General features: G+C 38.5%; 1 protein-coding gene across 2 annotated transcripts; it reads right to left on the reverse strand.

Moving 5' to 3' along the window:
* Positions 1 to 64: 64 nt before the first annotated feature.
* Positions 65 to 13379, reverse strand: LOC113532402 (sodium- and chloride-dependent GABA transporter 2). 2 transcript variants are annotated; one of them, XM_026923801.3, is made up of 15 exons: positions 13228 to 13379; positions 12692 to 12865; positions 11505 to 11639; positions 11208 to 11348; positions 11006 to 11093; positions 9766 to 9898; positions 8796 to 8930; positions 6755 to 6858; positions 4948 to 5072; positions 4433 to 4545; positions 2883 to 3020; positions 2059 to 2161; positions 1682 to 1782; positions 869 to 1039; positions 65 to 729 (listed from the first exon to the last, which is right to left on the reverse strand). In XM_026923801.3, exons 1-15 carry the CDS (start codon positions 13232 to 13234, stop codon positions 580 to 582), a joined length of 1818 nt encoding a protein of 605 aa, XP_026779602.3. In that variant the 5' UTR covers positions 13235 to 13379; the 3' UTR covers positions 65 to 579. The 2 variants fall into 2 exon arrangements, with proteins under 2 accessions (XP_026779602.3, XP_026779604.3); XM_026923803.3 differs by having other exon boundaries at positions 12692 to 12831; positions 13228 to 13359.
* Positions 13380 to 14855: the final 1476 nt, after the last annotated feature.

Here is a 14855-nt window from a genome sequence, read left to right on the forward strand (position 1 = left end):
ATCACCTTCTCTTGTGTCTATAGGAAGGTTAATTATTATTATTGACATAATGTTCTTGAAAAGATGAATGACCTTCATTTCCCACCCTTATAAATTCCCAGTTATATTTTGATTCCAAAGGTACAAGCACATAGAAAATGAACAACATAATGCTCAGTGTACAGTACATTCAGGTCTAAAACAATGCTACAGATCACAAAAAAATGAATGAATACTAAATAACAGACATTTTAGTATTTACTACTGTAAGAAAAAAAAGCCTAAGGGCCACTGAGGGCATTAAATACACACAGGCATTTCTACAGTCATGTGAATCGGTATATTGTGCACAGTAATATACAGTCTGTATCAGCATCTGTATGAAATGTAGTAAAGCTCAGTACCTGAGCACCCTCAATACTTTGCTCAGTAAGAGACTGTTTCAGTCCTTCTGAGTAAAGAAGGCAAGCACCAGCATGAATGGCGAGTCTACTGATATAAAACCTCTCTTTCTCTCTTTATATCACTTTTATGGCGGGCATATGTGAAATATGCTCATGAATAACTTTCAGATTCTTGGCTGTTCTGTCACATAAAGTTCTAAAACTTTGTGTCCATCTGATGCCCTGGGGGAGAGCCATCTTTATTAGGTGAAGCCGATTCTGCCAAAGCGAAGACAGCCAGCAAGCTCTCCTGTTCCTTCTTCGTTCTGGGTAAATCAGAAGACGGCCTGATAAGGATCTGTACACGCTAGAGATGGAGAAAGAGAGAGAGACAGAGAGAGAGAGAGAGAGAGAGGAAGTGGAGAGAAGTGGAAGGCATTTGCTTTTAGGTTCTACTATAATACGTGCCTCACAATATCAGATTAGTATATTTTGAGGCATCGTACCTCTTTTAGAGTTCCTTTTGTGTTGCCAATTTTGTAGATCATCCAGGCAGGGATACAGAGCATTGAGGACAAAGCCAGGAGCCAGCCTACTGCATAACCCCACCAAGGATATGCATACTCATTGTTGTATTTAAGAGGTGTATATTTGATCAGGGAAAAAGCAAACGTGCCCTAAACACAAAAAAAGAATCACTTGGTTAAAAGCAGCATTTACTCTAGGTGGTCTTCAGTGTGGATTCTGTAGTTGGACAGACTACTGACTACAATCCAATAGAACATGAAAGCAATTATTATTTGTTGAATTATTAATTATTATAATTTCACAGTAATCTGTAATCTGAAAGTAAACCAAAGTTAATCAGTATCAGCCTCAGCCCTTCCCAAATTATATAAACAGCAAATGTGATGCTTGTATCTTTTTAACCCTGGTGTAATGACTTCCATTCAGTGAAATATAGCCACTTCCATGTGGGACAGAGTATTTGATGCTATTCACAACAAGTAAAGAAAATCTTTACATTTTATTGGAATAAAGAACAAAAAACAAGGAAGTTAGGTTGTTTAGAGGTACACTCTCATTGCCATTGCCACCTCACTTCCTGTTTAAAATGGCTGCCCTCAGGATGTAGCAAAGGCAGGTGCAATATCTAATCATCCACCCCCCAGGAGAACACAGAATACAGAAACATATACTGAAACAGACACTAAAACAAATCATATAATGAAAAGACTGATACATTATTTAATAATTTCCTATATGTAACTTTACGGCTCCTACGTACACCTGGCTTATAGTAAAAAAGTGTGTCTCACTATGCAGGTCACTGGGGTGAAAAACATCCAGCAATACTTAATTAGAGGGCCTGGGCGATAGCCAATCATATCCTCCATATTATCATAGAAGCGATCTGCACCTGAGAAAACAAGATCAGCGGCCTCATTATGAAAGATCAACAAGCAGAGACACCAGACATCTTACACATTTCACCCAAATCTGGAGAAAAGATATGCTGGACAAAAAAGTTGCCTAGTCAGATAGCACTGGCAGACATGACCGTGCTATAATTATGAGATTTCAAATTCATGGAAATCTTTTTTTATTGTTTAAGTTTCAGAAAATTCAAAAGAAGGCCAATATTGAATATTCTTTATCTTCCTCTTGTCTTGTATTATCTCCAGCTATAGCATACCATAAATCCAGGCAACGCAAACCGTCTCAAAAATGGCCATGAAGAGCAGACACATGCCAGAGGCCGCGTAGTAGTCAAAGAGCTGGAAGACATACATCCCACCCTGTTTAACACAGATTAAAATATGTAGGTTATATTTTGTCAGATAGCTTAGAGATGAAAATCTAAAATGTTATTTGCTCAAATGGGTCATAATCAGATGAATTCTGGTGAGCCAATCACAGTATAACTCTATATATATACACAAGGCATTTTTCATACCCAGTAAAAAGATATACTCTCAAGGGATGCTGATTAAATAAAGAGATACCCTTTAATATGTATCTTTTACCTGGAAATGTGGATATAGAGTACCTTTGAAAAAGATTTAAGGTACATAATTGGACCATAATTATCTTTTAGAGTAAAGTTACACCATATACACCTTTGTAGGTAAAAGAAGCATAAGATAAGATAAGATAAGATAAGCACCCCAGCAACAAGGAAAACAGTTTAGTGCCCTTTTTTTGAGAATGTACTATCATTCTACGAAAGTAGTCCATGAGAATGCAGTTGCGAGTTTGGAAAGACTGAAAGACCTTCAGGACTTATTCTCTCCCCTGAAGCTCCTGAGATTTTCTACAGTACATCATTTACCCTCTTAGACTGGGGGCTTTAAATGGGAAGTAGTCTAACCATAGTCCATGCAGATGTTCCCCTTTTTTGTTTCTTTTCTTCTGTTTCCCTTTTAATTCACAGCTTGACAAATCAGAATGTCTCTGACCATCAACCTGATTAAACAAACTTAATGTTCTCTGCTTTTATTGCAGAACTGAAGTGCTTACTTCCATCAGCATGATGAGTCCCATGAGGAAGGAGAGGATGCACACGGCGAGCAAGAAGAGCTCCCTGCGGTTCTTACGGCGAAACACAGTGGGATACATGTCTACTATGGCCGTAATCAGGCTCTCGACACACACAAACTATGGCAAGAAAGATAAAAAACAAAACAAGCGCTTCAGATGTCCAGTACTGTCTAATGGCTGATCAGGTAATCACACGAGTGAAAGATTGTCCCACTGTGTAGAAAATAATAGATCAAAAATTTAATCATGAGAACCAAAAATGACATTATCACCATTCCCAAATAAACAGTACTTAGTGTTGGTGAATGGTAGGTTTGTGTTGTCCGTGATACTATTTTACATTACATTTTAGCAATTTTAAGTTCCTAAAATGAGTATTTGCAGGATGTATCTTGTTTGTACCTTGTCACCCAATGTAAATCAATCCACACAAATTAAAACTGACACCCCACACTTAAAAATAGTCTAAATAGTTAGTCATAGTTAAATAGTTTATATAAGTTTTATCTTAATGAGTTTGTTCTAATTTTTTGATCTGCATTATTTTCTCTACTCATTCAAAGAGACTTGTATGGAACTCCACATAAACTAATTCTAATAATAAATGGATTAAAAAAAAAAAAAAACATACAACCATTGATATAGTGAAGATATCTGTAAGGAGACGTTTATACAACATTTATGGAAGGATGTTCCAACATTCATTTGTTTTCTCATGGGAAAGTGCTCAGGACAAATGTCTTTCACTTTCTGCTTTCTCTGTAACAAGCTGCATTTTTTTTTGTCTTAGTAACCTCAAGAGGAAATGTGGTAACAGCTGGACATTCCACAACATTACATGTAACTTCAAATTGCTGTGGTAAAAGAGGAATAAAACACTTCATAATATGCTATTATAAGAATCTAATCAACTTTATGGCGGTAAGAGTTACTCTTTTTCACGTCACATCATACTGCCATTGATTGATTTTCACATAACAGCAAGCCACGTCATGTTTTATTTATGGCCGAAAGTATGTGGACACCTGAGCATCACACCTCAACCTGTTCTTGAATATCCCATTCCAAAACCATGGGCATTAATATGGTCCCTTCTTTGCTGCTATAACAGCCTCTGCTCTTTTGGGAAGGTTTTCCAGTAGATTTTGTAATGTGGGTGTGGGGATTTGTGCCAGCCACAAGAGCATTACCGAAGGAAGGCTCTGATGATGTCAGGAGAGAAGGCCTGGTGCTCAGACAGTGCTCCAGTTCATCTCAAAGGTGTTCAGGTTTGGGTCTTTTAGTTCTAGAAAAGGGAAATCTTAAAGCTAAAGCATATAATTTGTGTGCTTCCAACTTTGTGGCAACAGTTTATGGAAGAACCACATATCACTGTGATGTCAGGTGTCCACATACTTTTGGTCATATAGTGTATTTAACACCTCACAAGAAGACAAATAGATGCAAATAATTGCACTGCAATGCATAATTCCAGTAGATGTGGGGCAGAACTAAAGGTATTTAGGTAGTAGAAGCGGCTAAACGCTAACCTGGCTGTCCAGTCCGAGGAAAATAATCATGATAAAGAAACAGCAGGCCCACAGAGGAGAGAAGGGCATCAGTGATACAGCACGGGGGTATGCGATGAAGGCAAGGCCAGGGCCTGAAATGCAGCAGGGTATAAGTGAAAGCTTTAGTTTTATTAATGTAGATCTACATCATATATCGAGCACATGTGCTGGAGGTCATCAAAATCAAAACATACACTCAACCATGTCTCATGCAAAACCTGTAGGCATTTTGATATACTGTGAAATCTTATACTAAGTTTAAAATAAAGAACAATTGCCAAGTTTGTTTCTGACCCTAACCATTGAAAATGTTTCATGTTACTTGACTCGTACAAATGCACAACTGTTAGATCATTTTATATCGCTAGTGGAAGGCAAATGATTCAAGATTAATTTAGATCTTATAAGGTCATGCTGCAAAAGGCCTGAAACTGATCAAACACTTCATCAAACACATAATTTCTGACAAATCAGCTACTTCCCCGGAGACATACCGGATTCAGCCACTTCTGAAATCGGCACATTCTGCTCAAATGACATAAAACCAAGGATGGAGAAGATGGCAAAGCCAGCCACAAAGCTTGTCCCGCTATTTAAAAAGCACAGAGCCAAGCAGTCCCTGTGAAGGATGGAAACATTTGTTACTGAAAGCTGCAATTCAAAATACAGCTGTACATGTAGGATACGTCCACTTTATTAGGAATACGTGTACACCTGCACACCCATGCAGTTATCTAATCAGCCATGCATGTGGCTGTGGCAGTAGGACAATGTAAATAATCATGCAGATACAGATTTAGAGCTTCAGTTAATGTTCTCATGAGAACATCAGAGTGAAGAAAAAGTGTGATCTCTGTGACTTTCACCATGGCATGGTTGTTGTTGCCAGATAGGCTGGTTTGAGTATTTCAGAAACTGCTTACTGGATTTTCACACACAAAACCCTCTAGAGTTTACACAGAATGGTGCAAAAAACATCCTATGACTGGCTGAAACACCTTGTTGATGAAAGAGACCAGAGGAGAATGACCAGGAGGTTTGAGCTAACAGGAAGTCTATAGTAACTCAAATAAGCACTCGTTACAACCGTGTTGAGCACAAAAGCATCTCAGAACGCACAACACATCAAACCTTGGGGTGGATGGGCTACAACGGCAAAAGACCACATCAGGTTCCACTACTGTCCACAAAGAACAGGAATCTGAGGCTACCGTGGGCACTGATTCGCCCAAACTGGACAGCTGAAGACTGGAAAAAGGCCAGGTGATTTTTTTTCCTAATCTTGAGGTTAGCCTCAGATTCCTGTTCTCGGCTGACAGGAGTGGAACCCAGTGTGGGCTTCCGAGTTTCACTGTTTTATTGTTCATTGTTATTCTTTTTTGTTTACAGACAAAAGGTTTTAAAAGATCTCAAGTCAAATAGGAATTGTCATATTGGACCTTAATTTTCCTTTATGTGTGTAAAAATGTGTAGTATCAAAACTTTTTAATTACTCAATTGGTATTTTTTATATTTTCAGCCTTTTCTTCTATGAAAAGAAGTGTTATAAAAAATATTTCTAAAAATATAGTTGCAACTTGCACACAACTGGTGATCTATTGTGTTCTTTCTCTTTACTGTGATCAATACTGTTCTTTATCATTGCAATACACTTTCTTTATGGTTACTATACAGCTAAAGTTCCCATATACTCCTCATGTAGAGTCTGTTGACTTAGAACTTGACTTAAAGACTCAAGATTTGACTTGGACTCTTGGGTAAAGACTCGAGACTTGGATTTGCATTTTATTACTTGTGACCATCTCTGACAGTAGCTCCTCTGTGAGATCAGACCAGACGGGCTAGCCTTCGCTCCCCACATGTATCAGTGAGCCTTGGGCGCCCATGACTCTGTCACTGGTTCACCGGTTGTCCTTCCTTGGATCACTTTTGTTAGGTACTAACCACTGCATACTGGGAACACCCCACAAGACCTGCCGTTTTGGAGATGCTCTGACCCAGTCATCTAGTCATCACAACTGGCACAATGGCCCTTGTCAAAGTCGCTCAGATCCTTAAGCTTGCCCATTTTTCCTGCTTCCAACACATCAACTTCGAGAACTGACTGTTCATTTGCTGCCTATTATGCCAATGACAGGTGCCATTGCGACAAAATAATCAATGTTTTATATACACACACACACACACACACACACACACACATAAAGAATTGTGATTGCTATATGGTACACACAGTGTAGATAAATTGTCCAAATACATACAGACTGCACTGTGAATGATGTGAATGATTGTATGTAATACCTGTAGCAGTTGTTGTTATACTTGTTGTAGCTCCCTAGTGCCGTTAGACACCCCAAGCACAGGGCATATGAGAAGAAAATTTGTGTTCCTGCATCCATCCATACCTGGACAAAAATATAGAGAAAATCGATACAAACTAATAACAGTTAACAAAGCTGTTCTGTTTCTGAATTTGCCGTCATGTTTCCACATTTGTTCTTGTGTTTCTGGATTTGCTGTTGTGTTTTTGGTTTTGCTGTCAGGTTTTTGGTCTTGTTGTTGTGTTTTCTGATTTGCCTTTTTTTGTTTGTTGATGGGTTTACACACAATTAATGAAAAAAAGCTGAAATCTCCCTTTCTGACTATGATACACTGTATATAGTCTTTAATGTCGTGAATGCCCACACACCATATCATCTATTAAAAATGGCACCTTATGCCTTTGCCTTATGTTTTGGATTATTGTCTTGTTGCATGATACAGCCATATTTCATTTTTAATATATTTGAATTTCTTTTTTTCCCCAGGGCACCATCCACATACCAATAACTATATAAGCGGCACACACACATTCACATCTAGTGGCAATCTACTGACTATGACCATCAGACAATTCTCCATCTTGCAGGAACATTTGGCTTTTCCCAATAAAATTCAATAACACACCAGCACCTGATAACTCGAGCCAGCGCGACACACACTACTATGTCAGTGTTACTGCTGTGCAGGTAATTGTCCACCACCCTAATAATATCTAGTGGTCCTGTGGTGGCCATTGATGGATGTGGTAAAGGGAGGCTGAATATCTGCATATCATCTGCATATATCTGCATATATATTCACAAATTTCTACTATTGAAGTTGATATATGATAATTAGTCCCTCAAACAATATTAGGTCGAAGGAAGTATTCTTGGAAATGTGAAAGCACCCAAGGTAAATATTCTCTTGAGCAATCAGTGATTCAGCAATGAGAAATTAGCTCTTCAAATGAGAGGAATCTGATGTTTTGACACAATATGTAAATGAAGTAGGTTAAGTTTAGAAGAATATAGAATGTAAATAATTATTTTAATTAACTAATTTTTTTAAACAATAATAAAATTAATAAATTAATAAATGTATTAAAATTATAATTTAGGGACTATAGGCAACTATAATAAGCTACTCGTCAACCAGGTAAATCAAACTGAATTAATATTGCTGTGACTATTAAAATTTCAGTATCTATTTTTATGTATTAATTTTATGATTTTTAAACACCAACTATGAAGAATCTGCTGCCAGTAACACTAAGCAATGTCTATATAATGTGTGGTACAACTCTGAACAACCTAGCATTGCTCATATCAAACACTGAAAAAAAAATGACATCTTAGCAAGTGAAAATATCTTGAATATAGTAAAATCTATCCACTATTTCCTATTATAAGATTACAATAAAACAAACATAAGATTATCAAGCCTTTTCCTGGACATGTTTTACTATTTTTAAGCTTTAAATTTTATTTAAAAATCTTATTCCATTGGCAGATAATTTTGTTTCTTTCTAGAAATAAATACTTAAAATGATCAAAATTATCTGCCAAAAGAACAAGACTATTCCAAGGTTGAAATTAGTAAACATGTCTAGAAATAGGGTTAATAATCTCCGAATTTGGTGTCTTGTAATCTTCTAAAAGGAAATGCTAGATCATTTAGACTACATTTAAGATATTGTAACTTGCTAAGATGTCATTTTTTGCTCACAGAGCAAAGTGTTCAGAGTTTCCAGATTGCTGTGAACTTTGAAAGATCATCACTAAGCACGCAAAGCTGATTTAGAACACTAAAACAAAAACATTTAGACTGTGTGTGTCAGGGATCACACTGTTTGTAGGGATCTCCACTCTGTGATCTCCATCCCAGAACCCAGATGGCCTCAGTAAACACTCTGAACACCGACTGAGGGTCTCGACATCAGCTAAAGCACCTGTCTGTTGACTCTTAATGCACCATGAGAGAATCACTGAATTTACAGAAACGTAGTCTGGAGGTAGAAAAAGGCACGACTGTGCAGTACCTGTGGATCAGCTAAACGTCCAAGGTCAGGGTACAGATAAAACTGGATGCCTCTGCTTGCCCCAGGCAAGGTGAGACCCCGAATGAGAAGCACCAGGAGCATGACGTAGGGGAATGTAGCAGTGAAATACACTACCTGCAAGGAAGAAGACAAATACATATTTATAAGTCATATAAGTCATATAAAGCATTGTACATCTCAGAATCCTATGGAGAATAAGTGAAAAAGGGAAATAAAGGTCAAATGCAGTATTTTATATGAAAAAGACATTAGGGCTGGTGATATGACTATATAGCATCCACATAGCAATAAATTCCTCCACCTTACACTTTATTTGAGAATACTGCACATGTCATTAGTACTGCTAGTATTACTCACTCCCAGTAATAATTGACTAGGTGGATATTCAAATCCTTTGTGTACCTCTTTTTCTGTGTTAAATCTTTTATTTTTCTTGTAAAATCAACATATCACTGATACCATTTGTTTTTTCGGGCACTCTATTAGTAAACCTAAATACGGTACTACATACAGTGCTTTGCAAAAGTATTCCCCTTTTGCCATCAATCATTCAGTCATTCTTTCATTTTCAGTAGCTTCTTTATCCTGGTTAATGTCCCGGGAACGCTGGGCGCTAGGCAGGAATCAGTCCATCACAGGGCACCAGACACACACATTCACATCTAGGGGCAATTTTGTATAGTCACTCCACCTACATGCTTGTTTTTGGCTGGTGCAAGGAAAGCGGAGAACCCAGAGGAAACCCACGTGGAGAACATGCGGAACTCACAGACAGCAACCTGAGCTAACATAAAGTGTCACGTGATCTCAGTATAAATAACTGTGTTCCTGGAAGGCCAGAGTTTCTCAGAGAATAAAACTAAACAAACAGCATCATGAAGACCAAGGAGCTATCAAAATAGAATATGGCACAACCTAGAGATATATTATTTTTGCCACGAAGACCAACCTTTCCAGTAGATTTCACTCCTTTCCAGATGCAGAAGTAGCAGAGGATCCAGGCCACGAGCAGACACAAGGCCAGATCCCAATTTAGGGAGCCCATGTGGTCGATACCTGAGGAGAGTCTCAACACCCTTCTCCTGTTTCCATGCACCAAATAGACATTATTTCACTTAAACTGTATCCCTGTTACACCCAGCTATACAGTCAAATACAAAGGTTTGCAAACCCTTAGGACAAAATGAAGAAGACAATTTTATACTGACAGGACATTTAATGCGTTAGGCTTCACAGATGTCCCTTCATCATAAGTTGTCTATGTGAAGGTATTAATGGTTAAAAAAAATCTAAGTATCTGCTTAAAAGTTTTCATTTCCCTTTATGAATGTGATATGAATATTCTCTGATAGCATGTATGTCCACTGCCTGTGACTTCTCTCCTATTCTCCTAACAGCTTTTCAGTCCCTTCAGTCCCAACATTCAGCCCAATTTTTCCTGACATATCAGTTAACCTTGCTTCAACAATTTATCCCAGTCTTCTTACCATATCTGTTATAACACTGCCTTCTTCAGATCAAGTCTTCAAGAACAAGAGTTGATTTGGGATTCCTTTCTTGTTGCAAGATACACCCCATTTCATTTTCTAAATTTCTTGAAATTTGATTATTTAAAGGTAAATTTTAACATGAATGGGCGGCACAATGGTGACAGGCTCTAATCGATCATGAGCTCAGGTTACTGTCTGTCTAGAATTTCACGTTCTCCCCATGTGTGTGTGTGTGTGTGCGTGTGTGTGTGTGTGTGTGTGTGTGGGTTTCCTCTGGCTTCTCTGGTTTCATCCCACCTCCCAAAAACATGCTTGTACTCTACTCTGCTCTGCTCTAAATTGCCCCAGTGTATGAATGAGTGTGTGAATGTGTATGTGCATGGTTCCCTGTGACGGCCTGGTATAACACCCACGGTATATCCCTATGACCCTAACCAGGTTAAAGCACTAACTAATGATGAACAAATGAATGAATCAATGTAACACAAGTAATTTTCCTTTCTTTTACTCAGAAACTACAAGATGCAAACATTTGTAGTTGACTATAAAAGTAACTACACAGTCAAATATACTACTATACCTCACACAAAGTTACAAAAGGAAAAATTATATTACCCCCTTTTCTGAACTCTTAATTGAGAACACTTTTTTGTTTTTTTGGAGAAAACAAAAGCAACTGGGCCACTTTTTAGCACTTACTCCCAAAATTCAATGACAGGAGACGTAGCATTAGCAGGTACTGTGAAGTTGACCGAATCATTCCTCTTATGGAACTCCACACAAGTGTCTTTCAAACAAAAAAGCACAACCACCAATTACCCAGCATGCCATGCACTGTCATTATCTATACTGTAAAGACTAGCAGGTATGACAGTTTTTATAGTCATTTTATATTTCTCACCTAGATTCCAATCATTATGACACGAGGACCATGGCAGCTCCCAGGAAAACGAGTAGTAGAAGTAAAAGATGGCCCATGCCAGAACAATGATGTAGTAAAAATTCAGTAAGGTTACAATGACCTGTGTGCCATAGCCTAGACCTGTGCAGAACATTGTGAGAGAGGAAATAACCAGGAAATAATGACAAAAGATGAAAAGGACATTTGATTGTGTAGGGGCAAAAAAGATTGAAGGAATTACTTCAATCTTTGTCTAATACTCTGTTATTTGTAAAACTGATTAGACAAATGGCTTACCCTCAAAGAGAGGGCTGATCTTTCTCCAGCAAGTGACGCCTCCTTCACTAGTGTACTGGCCTAAAGCTGTCTCCAAGACGAACACGGGGATCCCGCAAGTGAACAGAAAAATCAGGTATGGGATGAGAAAGGCACCTGCAATTTTCACAGAGGAACATAAAATATGTCTATCATACAACAAAACAAGCAGGAGATGGAACAAACAATATGGTAGTGTTTAAGATACATTCACTAGTCACTTTATTAGGAACACCTGTACACATGCAATTGTCCAATCAGCCAATAATGTGGCAGCAGCACAATGCATAAATTCATGCAGGTCAAAAGCTTCAGTTTCACCTACACATCAAACATCAGAATGAGGAAAAATGTGATCTCAGGGACTTTGACCGTGGCATGATTGTTGGTGCCAGATGGGAAGATTTCAGAAACTGCTGTCTTGAGATTTTCCTACACTACATTCTCTAGAGTTTACACAGAATGGTGAGGGGAAAAAACATCCATTGAGTGGCAGGTCTGAGCGGAAACACCATGATGTTGAGAGAGATCAGAGGAGAATTGCCAGATTTGCCAGGTTTGAGCTGACAGAAGGGCTATGGTAACTCAAATAACCACTCTTTACAACCGTGGTGAGCAGAAAAGCATCTCAGAACATACAAAACCCCAAACTTTGAGGCAAATGGGCTACAACAGCAGAAGACCACATCAGGTTCCAGTTCTATCAGCCAAGAACAGGAGTCTGAGGCTACTGCAGGCATAAGATCACCAAACGTTTGCAACTGATGATTGGGAAAAGACCAATCTTGCATGGTAGATGGTGAGCATATATTTAGTAGCTGAACTGATAGGGAAAGTGGTTGTTTAAAGGGTGGTTGGATTTCAAAGACCCCAATACACTCACATCTGACAGCTGCCTGAAGGAAACAGAGGTGGGAATCCAAGCAACTGCTGTCACTCTGAACTTTGACCTGTAACCTTTAAAATCTCTTCAAGATTCACCAAAGGTGCAAGTCATTAATGCTAACAAAACCTTCAAACCTTATAGACTTTTTGATAGTGTCATCTAGAATGTATAATCTTTGGCAACCTAAGAGAACCTACCATTGTCCAAGAGGAAACATCTCATTTACACTGTTTAGCAATCAATCTCAGGCTTCTGAAGAAAAAAAAAATTATACAAAACTCACCTCCTCCATTCTTGTAGCACAAGTACGGGAATCGCCACATGTTGCCTAGGCCAATGATGGAACCAGCCACAGATAGCACAAATTCCAGCTTGTTGCTCCATTGACCTCTTTCTTGGATCTTCTGCTCGTCTTCTTCACAACTGATCCCATTAGCATGGCTTGTGTTAGCTGTATCTTTCAAGCATTTGAAATTGTGAAGTTGTGCTACTGAACATCTCATTAATGAGACAAAAAGCAAAAGCAACCATAAAAAGCAGAGATTCCGTTTTATTAATGAAGACATTGTATTTCTCTGGTCTCTAATTTGTTCCTTTAACAATAATAAAGTTCACTGTAAACACACAATGTGTCTCATTCTGTGTGTCATTCTGTGTAACGGTTCATCATAAGAGTGAATGAAAACCTTTAGAATCATATTATACAGTGATTCCTTGTGAATAGAATGATTACATCCACATCTCTACTAAAATCTAGCCACAATATGAGACATTTCTATACAAATATAAAGCTTAGATTTGTGTAGCTCCACAACTTACCCTTCATTGCACCAAAGCACTGCAGCAAGTAAAATTCTAGCCTACAGTCCGGTTGTTACTATAGAAAGAAAAAGCGGGTGAAGGTCTGAGTGTGTAATCCAACCTCATCTGGCCTGCTACCTCCCACTAAAACACCACCACCCCCTTACTCAGACACACACTCCGGATTGTTTTTATGGCCCTACACTAATGACTGCGAGGGTTCACAGCGTGCAGAATGGCCCCTGAGGAAAAAACATATTTGTGATGAACTATTTAAAAGATCCAAAAATGTACACGCTTTCATAACATTTTAATTATGCTCTCTCAAGCTCTCGCAGGCTTTCAGAGCGTGTTTCACGGATGAGAATTGAACCTAAGTTAACTACTATTTGCACATTCTGATCCAAGTCCACATATTCAAGATCAATGACCTTACTCCATTTTCAACCTGCACATAAGTAATGTACATTGATAAAAATGCTTATTAATGTATGTAAATGTAAGTATATATAGTAACTATATATACTAAATCTACTAAATGTTAATATATGTATGTGTATATAAGAATCCAGGAAGTAACTGCAGTTCTCTTCCGTAATAATAGTGGCTGTAGTAAAAATCAGGCATTTTCAGAGAAAGAGGATGTTGCAAACACAGCTGATGAAGGACTTCTGTCAGAAATGTCCTGTTTCTCTGGAAACTGTTTGTACTGTGCCTAATATACAGAGATCAGCCATAACATTAAATCCATCTGACTAATATTGTGTAGGTCCCTCTTGCGTTGCCAAAACAGCTCTGACCATTGAGACATGGACTCCACAAGCCCTCTGAAGGTGTGCTGTGGTATCTGGCTCCAAGACGTTAGCAGCAGATCCTTTAAGTCCTGTAAGTTGCGAGGTGAGGCCTCCATGGATCGGACTTGTTTGTCCAGCACATACCACAGATCTGAGATCTGGGGAATTTGAAGGCCAAGTCAACTCAGTGAAATCTTTGTCATGTCCCTCAAACTATTCCTGAACAATTTTTGCAGTGTGGCAGGGAGCATTATCCTGCTGAAAGAGGTCACTGCCATTAGAGAATACCGTTGCCATGAAGGACTGTACTTGGTCTGCAGTAATGTTTAGGTAGGTGGTACGTGTCAAAGTAACATCCACATGAAAGCCAGGACCCAATGTTTCCCAGCAGAACATTGCCCAGAGCATCACACTGCCTCCGCCAGCAGGTTTTCTTTCCACAGTGCATCCTGGTGCCATCTCTTCCCCAGGTAAACGATGCACACACTCCTGGCCATCTACATGATGTAAAAGAAAACGTGATTCATCAGACCAAGCCACCTTCTTCCATTGCTCCATGGTCCAGGTCTGATGCTCACATGCCCGTTGTAGGCGCTTTCGGCAGTGGACAGGGGTCTGTTTTTTCTAATAATAAATAATTATTATTGTACCCACCACTGTTAAACAGAGCAATGAATTTACCGTTTTTTTAAAAACTGTAATATTAACTATTATTACTGATCTCCGAACCCCCTTTTTTGTTTAGTACAAAGTTTGATTTTAAAATGTTAAAAATCAAAAACACATGATATACAAGAATACCAATGTACACCAACACAACAATTCACAAGTCTCCAAAAACATGTTTTTAAA

This window comes from Pangasianodon hypophthalmus, chromosome 18 (genome assembly GCF_027358585.1).
Source record: "Pangasianodon hypophthalmus isolate fPanHyp1 chromosome 18, fPanHyp1.pri, whole genome shotgun sequence".
Lineage (NCBI taxonomy): Eukaryota > Metazoa > Chordata > Actinopteri > Siluriformes > Pangasiidae > Pangasianodon > Pangasianodon hypophthalmus.